This window comes from Drosophila kikkawai, chromosome X (assembly GCF_030179895.1).
Source record: "Drosophila kikkawai strain 14028-0561.14 chromosome X, DkikHiC1v2, whole genome shotgun sequence".
NCBI classification, from domain to species: domain Eukaryota; kingdom Metazoa; phylum Arthropoda; class Insecta; order Diptera; family Drosophilidae; genus Drosophila; species Drosophila kikkawai.
Window position 1 is genome coordinate 17,576,222 of NC_091733.1, and position 17,396 is coordinate 17,593,617.

The window sequence follows — 17,396 nt, forward strand, 5'->3', positions numbered from 1 at the left end:
TTTTGTCATTTAATACATAAAATAGATAACAAATTAGTAATCATATATTATTAAGCGCCCAAAACCCCTTCCGCGTGGCTACGGCCCTGCTGTTCCGGCGTACTGTTTACCGTGCATCATTTGCGCTGATTCTATGGAAACGCTGGCCAGCGGAATAGTTGAGCAAGGTTTTTGCAGCTCTTGCAGCTGCGGCGGCTGCTGTGGTCTCGTTCTCGATTGGGGGCACACACACGGAAACGCTTGCCATTTACCACCTTTCCCTCCCATTTTCACTTTTATTTTCATTTTCATTTGCATTTCCATTTCCCCTGCCCGCAGCTGCTGCTGCCCGTGATGGTGCGTGCAAAATGCTGCAGTGCATCGGTCACGAATCCGACGACGTCGGCACTTCTGAGGCGACAAAAAATCTATTTGGGCCACTGTCCAGCGGCAATCGGCAGTCAGTCGGCCAACGAGCTCCGGCGCACACCGATCGCATCGATCGATCTTCCCGAGACTTCCGCCAAAGATAATCGCAGGATGAGACCGCACAGCCAGCTGCTAATCCTGGCGCTGCTCGGCATCCAGGTGGCTGCCCAATCCTCATGCGACCCGGCCAGTTTGGGCCAGGCCACTGCCACAAAAGCTGGCGAGGATGCCACCGCCACAGCAGCTGCCACCGCAGCCGTTGCGACTGCAGAGGATGGAGGAACAAGCACGGCCGCTGGAGACGGCTTTCAGGATTCCAAGGTGAGTGTAGGCCAGAGGTTTCTCTGGGGAATTTCATAACAATATTTCCACCCCGCAGATTCTCTCCCAGACGCCGCCCATTAGGGCTTTTAGCCGTGGCAACCCAACGGTGGATGCATTGTACATGATGTTCCCGGCCCTGGGCAGCCTCATCCATTGGGGCAGCCTCTTCCCCGCCTACTCCTTCCTGGGTGCCCCGGCTCCCGGCTCGGAGGCCGCTGCCTCCAAGGTGGTGCTTGTCCTAGCCGATGATGCCACTGCCAAAACGCGAGTCACTCGCCAGAATGATCCTGCTAGTCAGCCGAATCCCTTCTCGTTCCTGACCGACATCCAGAACCTTCAAGGTCTTCCTAACGTTGCCAACTTTGATCCCAATACGCTTGGCCAGTCGCTGATGAATCCGCAGACTGCCTTCACCGCGCTTCAGGGCCTGCCCGGCCTCTCGGGTCTGCAGGGCCTGCAGGGCATGCTGGGAGCTGCTGGTCCCGTTTCCACGCCAGCTGCCGCTCCAGCCGGTGATGCGACTGCGACTGCTTCTTCCTCGGCTCCAGCCGCGGAGGCAGCCGCAGCTCCAGCTGCTGTTCCTGTTCCAGTGTTGGGTCAGACACCCTGGAACCTGCAAAACTTCGATGCCAACAACATGCTAGGCCAGACCATGAACCTGTTGAGCCAAATGCCTCAAATGCCGCCGGTTCAGGCTCCGGCGAACCTGCCCAACTTCAACTTCCTGGGTCAAATGTTTCCCACACCGGCCGCCTCCGACATCTCCGAGGTGCGGGTGAGGCCAGAGGTAGCCTACGCCCCGGAGGCGCAGGTGGCACAGCTCAAGATTAAGACGGCGCTGGAGAAGGAAACCGAGAAGGTGCAGCAGCAGGAGGAGCAGGAGCGAGTGCCACTACTCTGGTTCCGCATGCCGAGCAATCCGACCTCGGAGGACCAGAGGACTGCGGAGGACCTGCGCGTGGAGGCCAAACTAAGGGCCTTCGAGCGCCAGGTAATTGCCGAGCTAAAGATGCTCCAGAAGATCGAGCTGATGGCCAAGGAAATGCGCTCCAGTGCATCCGCGTCGCAAGGCAAGGACTCGCCCTACAAAATCAGCTATCCGCTGAGCCGGACGCCCGTGCACAAGATCACGCGCTCGGACATCGAGCGAGCTCTCCGCGATGACTACGTGCGTCGGCTGCTCCAGAAGGAGGCGCAGCGCAAGGCTAGGATCTCGGATTTGCAACGCAGTACCGGCGGCTACAAGCGTCAAGCGGATAAGCCCGGCCAGAGTATGTCCAAGGAGGACATTGTCCAGATCATGGCCTATGCCTATCGCATGGCCAGCGAGCAGATGGCCGAAAAGGAGAAGCAGGACAAGATCTATGCCGCCTACAGGACGGGATCAGAGGATTCAACGAAGCCCATGGAACGCCAACAACAGGAGCAGATGCAGCAGCAGCGCCAAATGGTCCAGGAGATGCAGCAAATGCAGCAGCAGCAGGAGAGGCAGGTCCCGCTACAAATTCCAGGAGCTTTCCAGCATCGTCAAATGATGCAGGGTCCACAGATGATCCAGCAGAATCCCATGATGATCCAGCAGCAGCAGGAGAGGCAGATGATGCAGCAGCAGCAACATGAGAGCCAGATGATCCAGCAGCAGCCGGAGAAGCAGATGATTCAGCAGCAGCAGGAGAGGCAGATGATGGCAGATCCGCAAGCTATCCAGCAGCGCCAAATGATCCAAGAACCTCAGATGAACCAGCAGACTCCCACGATGCCAAGGCAAATGCCAGAGATACAGATGATTCAGCAGCAGCAGCAGGAGAGACAGATGATGGCCGATCCTCAGGCTATCCAGCAGATGCAGCAAATGCAGTGGACCGAAGAGCAGGCCAAGATCCAGCAGCGACAGATGGCAGCCGTGGACCAACAGATGATGCAACAGCGGCAGATGATGGTGGAGGATCCCCAAGCCATCCAGCAGATGCAGCAAATGATCCAACAGAATCCCATTATGCAGCAGCGACAGATGATGGCTGAGGATCCTCAGGCTATCCAGCAGATGCAGCAAAGACAGTGGGCCGAGGAGCAGGCCAAGATCCAGCAGAATGCGATGATGATGCAGCAGCAGCAGCAGCAGAGGCAAATGATGCAGGATCCCTCACAGATGATGCAGCAGCGCCAAATGGCTGCGGAGAATCCACCAGCCCAGAGCCAGAACCAACAGCCGATCCAGTGGACCGAAGACCCATCAAGGATTCAACAGATCCAGCAGATGCAGCAGAGGAGCGAGGATCAGCAGAGGCAAATGGGAGGTCAGGCAACCACGATGACGATGCCAGCTGAACGCCAGTGGGCCGATGAGAAGTCCAAGGCCATCCAGCAAATGTCACAGCAGCCGGAGCTGGACAACGAGGAGTCTGAGGATCTCATCCTGGGAGAGGCAGGTCCCCAGATGCCGGAGAACGAGGGCACTGCCCGGCATAAAGGTAATCTCTACGGCGTCTTCCGAAATCGTGATTCCATCTCCGTCTCCCCTACAGTGGATGCCCTGGGACTGGGCGGCAACCAGCGCAAGAAGTCCAAGTCGAAGTCCAAGTCTGGAGGCACACCCACGGTGGTCAACCTGTACTACTCTACACCAGCGCAGCGTCCCAGCTATGGGCCCAGCTATGCCCCACCTAGCTATGCCCCACCCAGCTATGCACCACCCAGCTACGATCCGCGTCCCAGCTACGCTCCGCGTCCCAGCTACTCCGCCCCCAGCTATGGAACTAGTTACGGAGGCGGTGGCTACGGATCGAATGCCTATGGAGCCGGCGGCTCCTCCTACCAAAGGCCAGCCTCGCCAGGGTATCGGGCAGCCGTGGGCAATGACGAAGTGGACGAGATGCTGCGCCGCCACCAGACACTGGCCAGGGTGAGTTTCGTTGTAGAACCGCTAGATACCAGACACCACACCACATCAGCACCACACACACACACACATGACACACCCCGTAGAGCCGTAGATGCCATCTGATCCATTTCATACGATTCATTCGCCCTTCTTCTCATGGCATTAAACAGGCGACGCATTTCAGACAATAAACCCGCAACCAGGACAGGTCGCCGGGAGCCCAGCCACAGCTGATGCCTCCATGACGACAACCACACCAGCGCCGTCGTCCCCGACGCACCAAATCCACAAAAGGTTAGCCATCTTCCACAGCAGGTTCGGGAGGGACAGAGATGGGGATGAGGATGAGGATGGGTCAAACTCGGCGCCCAAGGGATGCGCCTGCGGCAGATCTCAGTGCTCCTGCGGCAAAAGCTGTCAGTGTGGGAGCTCTAGGGGATTGGGCAGCTCTGAATGCCCCTGCAAGTCCTTGTATCGACGCAGTAATCGACGCAATCGACGCAGTACCGCCGAGTACGGAACCCTGGAGACCATCGACGAGGGCTCTCTCAACGAGTTGCGGCGGGAATACAAGATGGGCCTCAAGGAGATCACATTGAGTCCGGACGAGGATCCTGCTGAGGCTCTGATGCGCTACAACGCGGCCTCCATACGAGAGGCCCTGGAGCGGGCCAGTCAGGTGCCGCTAGAGATTGGCGGGGATGAGTATGCCGAGGATTTGCCCCAGGAGCCGGTAGATGCTGAGCAACTGCAGCACGATCCGCACCAGCATCAGCATCACCATCACCAGTACCATCACCAGTACCATCACCAGGACTTTGTGCGACTGACGACAGCTGCTCCTCCGCCCTCAAACACCACTGAGGCCAGTGTCACTTCTGAAGCAACTCCCACAAGCACAACCACCTCAACCACAACCACAACAGTGAGTCCTCCCACGGAGACGGAGACCCTGGACGAGGCGGAGATGCAGCAGGACTCCGCGGCTAGCGAGACCTTGCGCGTGGCCGAGGCCATGTCCCAGCAGAAGGAGGAGATTCACGAGCTGCACAAGGCAGTGCATGCGCTGAAGCTGCAGCTTCTCGATGCCAACAGAAGGTGCAAGAAGATACAGGAGCAGCTCAAGGTGAATTTGGTCAAGGAACCGGAGCAGGAGGAGGAGTTGGAGAAGGAACCGAAAGAGGAGAAAGAGAAGAAGCCAATCACAGAGGAGGAGCCCAAGGCCAAGGTTCAGGAGCAAACCAGAGAGTTAGAAAAGGAACCGGAGAAACCCAAGGCTCTGAAGGACAAGTCCGACACGGAAAATCAGGCCAAGGAAGAAAAGCAGCAGGAGCAGGAAGAAGGAGATGATCAGGAGGAGGACACCGAGTGCACGGGCACCTCCACAACGACCACAGAGACTCCTGTAACCCCCAGTCCTCCTCCCCCACCTCCACCTTCTCCTCCATCGCAAAGATCCCAAGAAGCCAATGCCATAGCCAAGGTGGACCGACAGCTTGGTACCGCCTCTGCCGTCGCCTCAGCCTCCATTGACGCCAATAAGCTGGGTTACGAGGAGGAGGAGGGCAACTGGCAGCGCATCCTGGCCAATCGGGGCTACGACACCGACTACCTGACCAAGAGCCACGAGCGTCAGTACGCCGAAGGCGGCAACCTGGAGCTGCCCAAGGTTTCGCCTTACGATGCACCCCTTAGCCAGGAGTACTCCTCGTATCCGGAGTTTCAGGCCGATGAACCCGCCCCTGACTCCGACTCCGAAGTCAAGGCCAAGAGGGCAGCTGCTCCGCTGAGCGTGAAGCTAAGGGCCCATATGCTGAACGTGGCCCTCAACGGGGGTGGCCGCCGTGACGCCTCCACAGCACCCACTCCCTATGCCCTGCGCGGTAAGTTTATGCGACGGCGCAGCACGGCTGGGAGTAGCGCCGGAAGGAAAAAGAACAGCCGGATCAGCCAGATCAGCCAAGAGGAAATAGAGATTCCCAGCGATGAGGGCTGGGTGAGGTCCACGCGACAGGCAAAGATGCCACAGCGCCCCCAGAAAAAGGTTACCCCGTTGGCCAGAAAGGTGACACCGAAGAAGAAGGAAGCCAGCAGCGCCAGGGTTACCACCCAGGCCAGCGTTAGTAGCACCAATCTGGATCGCCTGGTGGATGTGCTCAACGATCTGCTGCGTCTGCAGCTGCAGAAGGAGCGCAGATCCAGCGCCTTGAAGAGCAATGCTTCCTTGAAGAGCAACAATGTGCTCGCCAAGACCTCGGCGAGCAGCAAGCTCGTTAAGCGCAAGAGACTCCGCAAAAGGCAGCAGCCAGCCCCATCCAGCACCATCAGAAGCCACATTGGGATGTAATCCTTTCCAGCCCATGTCCATAAGCATCTCCTAACCCTAATCCTAACTTTAACCATAATCATAATCATAATCCTAGCTTAGAGCTTAGACAAAGTAGTTCATTAATCACCACAACCCATCCATCTTCATCTTCCATTTTCATATCAGTCCATCATCAGCACCATCCGACATCGAAACCACCGCACCACCACCACCATCTGACCCTCAAGTGGGCTCCATTTTCACCTACGGCGAGGGACTGCTGCACCCGTTCATGGGCCTGCTGCCCGTGCAGAGACCAGACGATCCCTGGAACACCAAGCCCTACGACCCCCACTATCCCCTCTATACGGGCGGCGGCAGCTACGCCGCCTATCTGAGGGACGGTCGCCATCGCCGGGACACGCACATCATGGGCAGCCAACCGGGACAGGGGATCCTTACGCCCGGCATGCTGGAGAGGCTGCTCCGCATCAAGATCGATTTCCAGCGACGCTTCCCCCACCTCTATAAGGGCATGCTGAGTCACCACCAGAACCAGACTCGGGTGGAGGTGGAGCCACCGATTCTGGGCAAAATTAAAAGCGACGATAAGAAACCAAATGCCAAACCTACGAAGGAGCAGGAGGAGGAGGCACCTGTCTATGAGCTGGGTGCCGCCGAGCGAAGCCTCTTCGAGGACGACACGGAAAGGGATTCCCTCGGAAAGGAGTCCGAACAGGAGGCGGAGGTGGACCCGAAGGAGGCGGTGGCCAAGGAGAGCAGTGAACGTGAGCCCAAAGACAACATCAGCAGCGAACCTTGGAGAGAGGACCATGACATTGATTACTTTGAGTTCGATGACGACGATGATGTTGATGACTAGACTTTTGTTCAAATGTCAATAAAAATATGATTAAAATGTTAATTTTAATTTTAAAATGTGGGTACAAATTAAAAAAGAATGTCAGAGAGAGAGAGAGAGAGAATGAGAGAGAGAGAGAATGAGAGAGAGAGAGAGAGAGAGAGAGAGAGTGGAAAATATAAAGATATAGAGAGAAAGAGGTAGCGAAAACCACAGAGATTGAGACTATAAAGACTTAGTGAGTTATTAAAATAAAGAAAAAAGAAAGAAAGATGCAAATTGAGAGAGTGCAAGGCAAGGAAAAATTAATAAAATTATAAGAAAATATGAAAAATATATATAGAGAAAGGGTCTCTTTTATATACATTTAAGAAAGATAGTAACGAACATTTCTAGATCGTATAGGCTGTTGAATTTCTACTAAACTTATAGAAAAGGAAGCTATAAATACGAATTTATATTAAATATAAATTTTAAATAAAATTCAGACAAGGTAAAATTAATACCAAATGTGGTATTACAATTATCCTAATAAGTTGGTAACTTCTTCTAAATTATTTTGTTTACTTTCAAATAAACACAAATACAAAAATCAATAAATATAATAAATAAAATAGAATACTTTCCAAAGCTGGCTAGGATTCCCTATTAACAGGTGCCACGAGGAGCTAATAATGGGTTGACTTCGTAACCAACTATCGGTCCCAGGGGAATTCCCGTTAATGCGATACGATTAATGCGATTGGTCAGAGCCACTCCAAAGATTTCCCCCGGGAAAAGGAGAAGGGGTGGAGCGAGCACAGGAGGCTCTATTCCATTTATTCCTTGAACGAGTCCTTAACCATGCAGTGGTGGTTGCGTGTCGCGATTTGCTTCCTTCTTGCTGGCACAGTGCCAAGAGTGATATCTGAAACTGGATCTGGATCGGAGTCGGGATCGGAATTGGTTTCGGGCTTAGCGAAGGCTCTAACCCAAGTGCTGGTGAAATCTGAGATGGGTCAGCTGAATACCCTGTACATATATACACACATCAGTGGCCCAGCGGCGACGGGGCTCCACTTGGAGGAGCTGCTCAGTCGACTATTGGTCAGCCTGCCGGCCACGGGCCAGGCAAGGCAGCTCTACCGCCAGGCGCCCATGGAGTATAAGCCCTATGTGCATGCTGTTCTGGTGCTGGTAAATGACTTTCGATCGCTGGCTGAGATCTACGGACGCATCCGGGCCACGCAGGATCTCTCACACACGCTGATCTACATGTCCCTGCCAACGGTGGCGGATGATGACGAGGTGCAGCTGGCCCTCCAGCTGCTGTGGCGCCTCAGTGTCCTCAATGTGGGCCTGGTGCTGCGCTCTGGCTCCCGTGAGCTCATCATGGTTAGCTACTTCCCCTTCAGCCCCGACCACAGCTGCAAGGAGATCAAAGTCAGCGTGGTGAATCGCTTTCACTGGGACTCTAAGATCTGGGCCAGGTCTGACTACTTTCCCGAGAAGCTGGACAACTTCCATGGCTGCCGGCTGACCTGTGCCACCTGGGAGGATATGCCGTACCTGGTCTGGCGGCCCGACTCCGGCTCTGGCTCCTTTGTGGGCATCGAGGGGGCACTGCTGCAGTTCATGGCCGATAACCTTAACTTCAGCGTTGGCCTGTATTGGATGAACAAGGACGAGGTCCTGGCCACCTTCGACGAGTCGGGCAGCATTTTCGATGAGGTATGTTACGAGTCCTTTAGTCCCTTTCATGTCCATCTTCATCTCCATCTCCATCTCCATCTCCAAAAGATATTCGGTCAACACGCCGACTTCTCGCTAGGCGGATTCCACTTCAAGCCGAGTGCCGGCAGCGAGATCCCCTACTCGCAGTCCACGTACTACTTCATGAGCCACATCATGCTGGTGACGAACCTGCAGAGCGCCTACTCCGCCTACGAAAAGCTGGCCTTTCCCTTTGCCCCCCTCCTGTGGCGGGCCATTGCCGTGGTTCTGATCCTGGCCTGCCTACTCCTGGGCGTGGTGGTGCGGCGATGGCCCAAGCAGGAGTTGCCACCGCATCCGTACTATCAGCTACTGGTGCTGACCATGGGCGGCAACCTGCTGGATCGCTTCCTGCCTCGAAGGCTGCCCGGTCGGCTCGTAATCCTTACCTGGCTTTTGTCCTCTTTGGTCCTGCGCAGCGGCTATCAGTCCGGGATGTACCAACTGCTGCGCCAGGACACTCAGCGCAATCCGCCGCAGACAATTGCCGAGGTGCTGGCCCAGCGCTTCACCATTCAGCTGGCGGAGGGGAATGAGGCCCGAATCCTGGCCAGCCTACCGGAGCTCCAGCCCAGCCAGCTGGTCGAGCTGCAGGGCAGCGAGCTGCAGTCCTTTCCCGTCCTGGCCAGGCAGAGTGGCACTGCTGCCCGATTGGCCATCCTGACGCCGTACGAGTACTTCGGCTACTTTCGGAAGGTGCATCCGATGAGCCGGCGCCTGCATCTGGTCCGGGAGCGTATCTACACCCAGCAACTGGCCTTCTATGTGCGCCGTCACTCGCACCTGGTCGGCGTCCTCAACAAGCAGATTCAGCATGCCCATGCTCACGGTTTCCTGGAGCACTGGACGCGTCAGTATGTGAGTGCCGTGGACGAGGCGGACGAGAGTGTCTCCAGGATAGCCACCACCGCGTACAGCACCCTGGACGGTATTGATGGGGATCCACGGCTCTCAGAGGCTGAGGAGCAGCAGGTGGCCCCCGTGCATCAGAATGTTCTTTCCATGCGGGAGCTGGCTGCCCTCTTCTGGCTCATCCTCTGGGCCAATATCGTGGCGGTGCTTGTCTTTGTCTTGGAATTACTAATGCCCGAGGATTTGTATGGCAAAATGAAGGGGTTTTTATGTCGCAAGCATGGAAAATAATATTTCTTAAAGTATATTTGTTTCGAATACAACTTTATTTATTTATTTAATTAATTTATATTAAATGTATATTTAAACGTTGTTAGACAAGTAAAAATACCGATTTAAGCGACGACTGCTGTCACGTTTCTTCAATGGGGCGGCGCATAAATAAGGCTCGATTTATTTGCGGGCCAGGCGTTTTAATTAAATTACTTCATAATCCACAGATGCCACTCCCACTCGCCATTCCTGCTGCTCCTGCTGCACAGCTCGAAGGACATCCCTTCCAGCTGCGCTTGGCTTCGAGGATAGTTGGCCAAAGTGTTCGCTGCTCGTATCGTAAAAACGCAAAACGTTTTATCTAAAAGCGATAAATTTTGAAAACCAAAACTTGCGCTGGCGAATCAACCCCCGCCGATCTGGCAAGGACCACCACCGTATAGCTACGTCCTTCGTCCCCGCTCGTCCTTCGCCGCACACCACATAGACATCAATTCTGTGTGTGCTTCTTGCCGGCAATCCTTGCAACATTTGCGGCTGCCGTTGTCGCCATCGACTGGTTACATGTAAGTGCTGCCATTGCCCCCTTGCCCTCCTCCACCACTTCTCCAGTCCAGGACCTAGCCGGGACCTTACCAGGGCCAATCTCTTGCTGCTTTGCTTATCGCCTCGCACATTTGAGCTTTTTGAAATTTCTCGCCACAAAAACTGTCTGTAATGGGCACAACGTTGCCCGGCTTCGGCTTTGGGCACAGCAAAAAAATATTTGGATAATTTAAAGTATCAATATATAGATTATTATATAATATATATTTTATTTATTTAATTTAATTACAAATTTAAAATGCGTGATGAATGACTCGTTATTCTTCGTCTTTATGACTTCGGTTCTTCGTATTTATTCGTTGTTCTGCTCTCAGTCTCGTCATTTTAACTCGTTCTTCTGCTCTCAGACTCGTCGTGCCTTGAACGCCGTCTTTTCTCGTCATTTTGGTCATAATCTCGTCGTTATTATACTTCTGAATAAAATGTAGTTCATACATTAATTAAAGTATAGTTTACTTTTGGTATATTCCCTTATATTTCTCTCTGTGTGCGGTCTGCCAGCTTTTGCAGCTTCCTTGTTGCCCCCCCGTTTCCTTCGCCCTGCCTTCGACTCATCCTTGGGAGCCAACTAGTCAACGACATCGTCTTCGTTCTTGTCGCTTGCTGGAAATTCAAGTAAATGTATTGAACTTAAGCTCATTGCCTGCGATGTCGTTTTCGTCGCACAGTCTGAAGCGATACATCCCATCCACCATCGCCCATCGCCCATTTCCCAACCCATTTCCCATTTTCCAGCCCACATTTTCCCCACTGTCGCCTTTAATACGCTGCGCTGTTTAGGGGAAAAGTAAAAAGAAAAAAAAAAAAAATAAGAAAGATAACTTTATGCAATTTCTTTTATAAAATGTTTCCTATTTTTGGTTTGCAGCAGCGAGTGTAAATGACTTATACACTCGCTGCTTTTTAGGGATTTAAAAATAAAGATTTTAAAGATGTATTTTAAAGAATTGAAAGCGGTTCTGAAAGTTTGTTTAGCACAGCTATTGATGTGTCTTTTATTTTTAGGAGTCTATAAAATGTTTTATAAATGTAAAGAAATTAATAGTTATTAGTTGAAATTTTTTGATATTTTTGAATGATTAACATTTAGGGTTAACGTTGTAAATGATTCTTAGGCCAGGGTCTCGCCCAGCTCCCAGTCCGTGGCCCAGTTGAAGTTTCACATCCGTTACCCAAACGGCGCTCCAGTGGCTTTTTGCAGCTCAGTCTGGACTGCGACTACTCTCGGCAATTGCCAGTGCCAGTGCCACATCCACTGCCACATCCTCCTCCTCCTCCTCATCCTCATCCCCGTCCTCGTCCCCATGCCAAGAATACTTTGGCTCGTTTGGCAATGAATTTTTATGGCGCGACTTTTACGTCAGCATCATCCGAGTTGCGTTAAAAAAAAAAAAAGAGAAGAGGGCATGGGGATCGGGATCCGGATCCGAATCCTATAGAGCGGAACTCTTCAAGGCTTCGCTCGCTAAACAAACATATTCATGACAAGATTACGCTGCGGTGGCACTTAAAAATTTGCATGGGGCGGTGGCAACAAGGACCAGGCACTCGGCAAAACTGTCCTTGTCCTAATGGCTGCCCCGACTGCAGCAACTGCCAATTTCCGGCCGCGAAATTACATCTAATTAGCTAATCAACACAATTACGGTGCAACCTGCGGCTACACACATATACTCGCTGGCTCGTACGCAGGATAAAAGGACACCACACACACACACAGACGCACAGAGAGTCACACTCAATGTAGCGGAAGTTGCCCAGACACAGCGTCATCGTCATCGAAATCGACATCGACATTCGATGAGGACGCAGCTTAGGCCAGAGTTGCCACCGCATCCGGCCACGCCTCCACCCCGTATCCTTCGTCCTTCATGGTAATGGGAACCACTGCACAATGTGGCGAGCGTGTCTGTTGGACATTGGAATCGCTCCTGGCCTCATTACGGATGGATGCTAGAAAGGGAAAAAAACAAGGAATATCATTATCGAATGCTTCCCTTCGATCTTGATTCAATTTTTGAATTTTGAAATCTTTATTTAAGCAGGCAACTGCTTTCTTTGCTCCTGATCCGCGACAAAGGTTCATTGATCCCGCCCAGCTGCACATGTGGTCTCCACTCAATTATACAGCGTTCATTCGTTAGCTCATTAAGGTTCCTTGCTCAGCGGGAGCATACACACCCACAACCTCATCCACGGCCAACGGCAGATCCCGCTGCTCCTGTTACTCCTCACGGCCATGCTCCCGTCCATGGTTAATATCCTGTGTCAACTGTTGTCCATTCAATTTGCATTTTTGCAATTATTTCAATTAAATCGACAAAAGGAAAACGTCTGCTCTCCGCAAGGCAAGGCGGTGCCGGCAAATGAGTCGATGATTGTGGCTCTGGAAAAGGTAAATGGAAGGGAGGTGGCTGGATGGGGATTGGCATTGGACTGACGAGGGACTCCCTCCGTCCCGTCTGGTGGGGAATATAATTTCCTCGCGCCGGATGTGACAATGAATACGCATTAATAAGTGCATACAAACGGACAGAGACGCACACTCATATTACGAGGTTACAGTGAAGACTGGCTACAAGTGATGCCTAAAAAAAAAAATAAAAGTAACATAATAATAATAATAATAATAAATATTATTATAAAATTTATTACATTTTGTCAAGATGCTTGCTATTCTTATTTTATATTCATTCCAGCTTGGTCTTCATGGTCCTGGCATTCCTGTATCCTTTCCCCAAACACGTCGGGGATATGTTTACGATTTTTGAACTCCCGCCGAGAAGGACCAAACCGATTCATACCTTTTGTTGCCACCGATGTTGCTTCTGCGTGCCTTCCGGTGGGTAAATTGATATGGCCTCCGCCTCCGCCTCCGACTCCTGCTGTTCCATGATGGGATTCCCGGAACGGTGAATGCCGGCTGGCGGCTGGTGAATGGCGAGCGCGGAGTGCTCATGAATGGCTGGCTAATTTTGTAGAGCGACGGCTCGCTTTTAACAATATTAATATGCAAAAAAAAAAAAAAAAAGAACAAGAAAACGAATAAAATAAATACAGGCGGGGGCGGGTGGGCGTCGACTACAAATGGAGGATAAGCCGGAGACAAAGCATACTTCTCGCAAGGAATGGAACAATGTATGGAATGAAGCGAGCAATTTTCATTCGCACAGCGGGAAATTGGATTTGGCGTATGCCACGAATCAAGTATACGCCACATGCGCGGTCGTATACGTAATGTGATTACAACATCCTGTCACCGCAGTCGGTGCGTGTCACAGAAAAAAAAAAATAAAATAAAAAAAATGAAATTATATGATTTGAATAATAATTGAATTAGGCAATCACAGAGACGACAACGGTGTACACTGTACTCAGTACATGACATGCATTTTTTCCTTGCACTCGGGGCCACTCCTTCTCTCACTTTTTCACTATTCCACTAGCTGCTCCCCTTTTCGCCAATAAACCAGCCACTTTATTAGGCCATGTTTTATCCTCATCGATTTTTGACCCGCACCAGCAGGTCCTGTCAAATATTTGCAATTAAAAGCAATAAATTTGTTAAAACTACGAGAGCAGAGCTCCTCATGGGCTTTCTGGGCCCCTCATGTCTCAAGCAATTTGTTAGAAGCTCCTCGAGTGGAGCTAGACGCCATCAAGTGCCTGATGGAGATCAAGGCACAGTGGCCAAAGACAGTGGATGATTTAGGGGGATTTTCCAACATAAAATGGAATGAAAATTGACTGAAATAGAAGCCTTAGCAAATGCATAGGAACAAAGATTATTAAATAGTTTTAAACAGGAACAAGAATGAGAAAAATAAATATTTTATAAATTTAAATATTCTATATTTCTATATATACAAAAATACATATATATTTCTATTGCAAATATTTTAATACATATATTTTTCAAATACTTTCCACTACCATCTCTTATAACTTGGTCTAATGCGACTGACATTTGTCGCCCTCAAATGGTTAACAAGTTTCTGCAACCACCGACTGACGTCATTACTTACTTCCCGTTTTTTTTCTCCACTCTACACTTTCCATTCTCCACGCTCCACTCTCCCTGATCCTCCTCTCTCCACTCACCACTCTCCACTCCCTCCACTCAGTTGTAATCATGTGAATCCGCTTAAACAGTCGAAGTGTATTGCGCGTCATTATTTTCTTTCGTGCCATTAGACTTGAATAGTTTTTCCATACTAAAAAGTTAAAACGAGTTCCTGGAGAAAAAGAACACCAGAAAGAACGCAAATCGCATCGCCGACTTTGCTGCTGCACTTCTGCCAATATCTGTATGTACACTGAGCAAAATTAAAGCAGGAGTTTGTATTTAAATAGAATTGATTATAATGAATGATTATAACTTAGCATTCTATTTACGAATACTTATTATTAGGCAGCTGTTCCATGTATAGCTGATTTTTTACAAGTAACAATTTTGTTTTATTGATTTATTTTTGTTTGTATATTTTTTTAGGGTATTTTTGTGAAAAGTATATTAATCAAAATAAAAAGCTAATTAATTAAAACAAAAAAATATAGAAAATAATAATTCATATAATTTTCAAAAAATGTAATTGTAAAAATTTAAATAGCATTTGCTTATGATTTCCCGCTTACTGTTTTCCCCAGTGTAAAAGTGTCACTTTACTCGATTTTCCGCACTTGTGTGAGCTTTCCTTGACTGCGATGCGATGCGATGTCCCCTTGATGATGATGACGACACTCGGCTGCATTTCCACTCAAGTGCTTGCCTTTTTCGCACCATCATACACTTTCCACTCACTTTTCCGCCATCTTGAGAAACGCTCGCTCTTTATTTGTTCATCCAATTTCAATTTATTTGCGTTTTTATTTCCATTTTTGCCTACAATTGTGGCCAATTTGGCTTAATTGTTTTTATTAAGAGTTTGGTCCGCCTGCTGCCCTTCGCCCGCATCCGCCACGGAACAATGAGGATAAATAAATCACATGCATTTTATTGAACCTCTCGCCACGTCTCGCCTTGCCTCGCCTCACTTTGCCCCGGTGGAAAAAGGAAAATTGCATTTAAAATGCACACGCAAATTGAAAATTGCCATAATACAATATGCACGTGTGTGTGTGTGTGAAAAACTTTTGCTTTGGTAAAACGTGCCTCATTATAGAGATCAATGACATGTCCCGAACAGATATTAAACGCCATCCGAATGTAAATTGTTGCTCTTTTTCATTTTCGTTGACATTTTCCTATGCCTATGTGTCTGTAGCTGAAAATTAGTATTAAAGTGTGTGGCCATAGATTAACCGATGACGTACTAATTTACCATTAAAATTTAATGGCGTCTTAATTGTTCGCTTCGATGTTTTTAATTCATGCTTAGCTTAGTTCATGGTGCTGCCACCATAAAAGGTGGTCTCGCACCTCTCATGCTTAGCCTAATCCATGGTGAGATTGTATGTATGTATGTATAAGGTGGTCTCTTAAGCTTTGCCAAGGCCACTGAGCATTTGAAGCTCTGTCTTTGCTCTCTGAGAAGCAAGCGCAATCAGGAGATGCCAACAGCCATGCTGGAATTATAAAGAGAGAAAGAGAGAGTCCTTAGCAAAGCTGATGGGACCCACCTATAAGCTTTGCCTAGGACTCTCTCCTTCTCTCTCTCCTACTCCTACTAGGAGATACCAATACCAATGGCGGTTTCAGAGAGATCGTGCATCCATCAAGGCCTAGGCCTACAAGTGTTGGTGTGAAGAGTAAAGGCTTGAGAGAGTAAGTTTTTTTCTACAGAGTGGATTTTATGTTACTAAAGAGAGAGGAATGGAAATTCTTGAAATTCGTGGAGGAAATACAACATTTTGCACACATTTTTTGCAAATAATTTCATAATAATATTATTTAAAATTTTAATTAACAAATACAAACATTCCCCTTTCAGTAAAAAATATTAAGAACATCAAATATCTAATTTCTACCACTTCTTTTTCGCATCCAGGGACACCCTGCCAGGGCCCAAGGACACTATCATTAGCAGTCCCCCAATGACCGTGAGTGTCTGAAAAAAACTGTATTTCAAGTAATCACGGAGGGGCCGATAATTCGGAATGTTCCACCAGGCATTGTGGTACAGATTCAGCACCGTCAGCAGGGCCACCAGGATGAGGGCCGACAGCTTCGTCCTGTAGCCGAGCACGACGAAGATCATCAGCAAGGAGGTGCCAATATCCTGGATCATCTGCAACACATTCAGCTGGAACCGTATCAGACCGATGAACATGAAGGCCAACAGGGTGCGACCGATTAGCTGCATAAAGATCGTGGACCTGTTGTCGCCCACCGAGGGCAAGCCGGCAAATAGGTTGCGGTGCTGCTCCATTTGGGCCTCGGCCAGGGCGAGGAGCAGAGCGCCGATCAGCCCGAGCTTGAGCAACAGGATTTGCAAGTTCCAGAAAATGGAGTAGGTCATTATTTGGAGCAGAACGATGGAGAGGAGCACCCTCACTGCAACGTTGGTTTTGTTGCCTGCCATCACCATCAAGCAGCCGCCCAGCTGTCCGACCATGTTGATAAGCACAAACAGGGTGGCGAGGAACCCTCCACATAGCCAGGTCTCTTCCACGAACTCTCGCTGCTCGTCCCACTGATAGAGCATCCGTAGGCCGTCCTCCAGAAAGCTGGCAATGAGGCAAATTTTCCCTACCTTGGGTATTACTTTTCTGCCGCTTCTGATGACCTCATCGGCCACATCCTCTGCTGCTGCCAGGTACTGCTGCATTGTTGTCATATTGGTAGATCCAACTGTTGGCCGTGTGGAGTCACCGTAGTAGCGTTGCTCCTCCAGATCGTATAAAGTTGACAACTAACAATTTGTTATCGGTGACGTATGCTGGTTGACAAGCAAATTATCGGAAAATATGTCGAGAAATATATATAATAGATATGTTAAAAGAGAGTATATTTATAAGGAGAATGTATTATTTCAAGTTTTACTTCGATTTAAAAATGCTAAGACTCAACATACTTAGAAGTAGAAACATCAATAAACTACTAAAAATTCCTTATCGGTGACATATTCTAGTTGAAACATAAATTCTAATAAAAAATATCGAAATTTTAAATATATAAACTGTTTTGATTA

General features: G+C 49.6%; 4 protein-coding genes and 1 long non-coding RNA gene across 6 annotated transcripts; 3 read left to right on the forward strand and 2 right to left on the reverse strand.

Moving 5' to 3' along the window:
* The first annotated feature begins 449 nt into the window (after positions 1-449).
* On the forward strand, positions 450-6,846 carry dec (defective chorion). Of its 2 annotated transcripts, none has more exons than XR_011445591.1 (5): positions 450-729; positions 788-3,203; positions 3,258-3,634; positions 3,784-3,907; positions 6,108-6,146. XR_011445591.1 is itself a non-coding variant. In XM_017162743.3 (5 exons), exons 1-5 carry the CDS (start codon positions 520-522, stop codon positions 6,802-6,804), a joined length of 3,810 nt encoding a protein of 1,269 aa, XP_017018232.1. In that variant the 5' UTR covers positions 450-519; the 3' UTR covers positions 6,805-6,846. The 2 variants fall into 2 exon arrangements, 1 of the variants encoding a protein (XP_017018232.1); XM_017162743.3 differs by having other exon boundaries at positions 3,798-3,907; positions 6,108-6,846.
* Positions 3,916-6,101, forward strand: LOC138929146 (defective chorion protein, FC177 isoform-like). Its single transcript, XM_070288348.1, has one exon. The coding sequence runs from the start codon at positions 4,188-4,190 to the stop codon at positions 5,958-5,960; it is 1,773 nt and encodes a 590-aa protein (XP_070144449.1). The 5' UTR covers positions 3,916-4,187; the 3' UTR covers positions 5,961-6,101.
* A 780-nt stretch (positions 6,847-7,626) lies between the features above and the next one.
* On the forward strand, positions 7,627-9,678 carry Ir7b (Ionotropic receptor 7b). The gene is made up of 2 exons (XM_017162470.2): positions 7,627-8,493; positions 8,563-9,678. The coding sequence occupies exons 1-2, from the start codon at positions 7,627-7,629 to the stop codon at positions 9,676-9,678; spliced, it is 1,983 nt and encodes a 660-aa protein (XP_017017959.2).
* A 2,645-nt stretch (positions 9,679-12,323) lies between these two features.
* Positions 12,324-14,465, reverse strand: LOC138929196 (uncharacterized). Its single transcript, XR_011445649.1, has 3 exons — positions 14,368-14,465; positions 12,922-13,259; positions 12,324-12,854 (listed from the first exon to the last, which is right to left on the reverse strand). It is a non-coding gene; the product is annotated as an uncharacterized lncRNA (long non-coding RNA).
* A 1,700-nt stretch (positions 14,466-16,165) lies between these two features.
* On the reverse strand, positions 16,166-17,262 carry LOC108071730 (surfeit locus protein 4 homolog). The gene has a single exon (XM_017162555.3). The coding sequence runs from the start codon at positions 17,040-17,042 to the stop codon at positions 16,230-16,232; it is 813 nt and encodes a 270-aa protein (XP_017018044.1). The 5' UTR covers positions 17,043-17,262; the 3' UTR covers positions 16,166-16,229.
* Between the last annotated feature and the right edge of the window lie 134 nt (positions 17,263-17,396).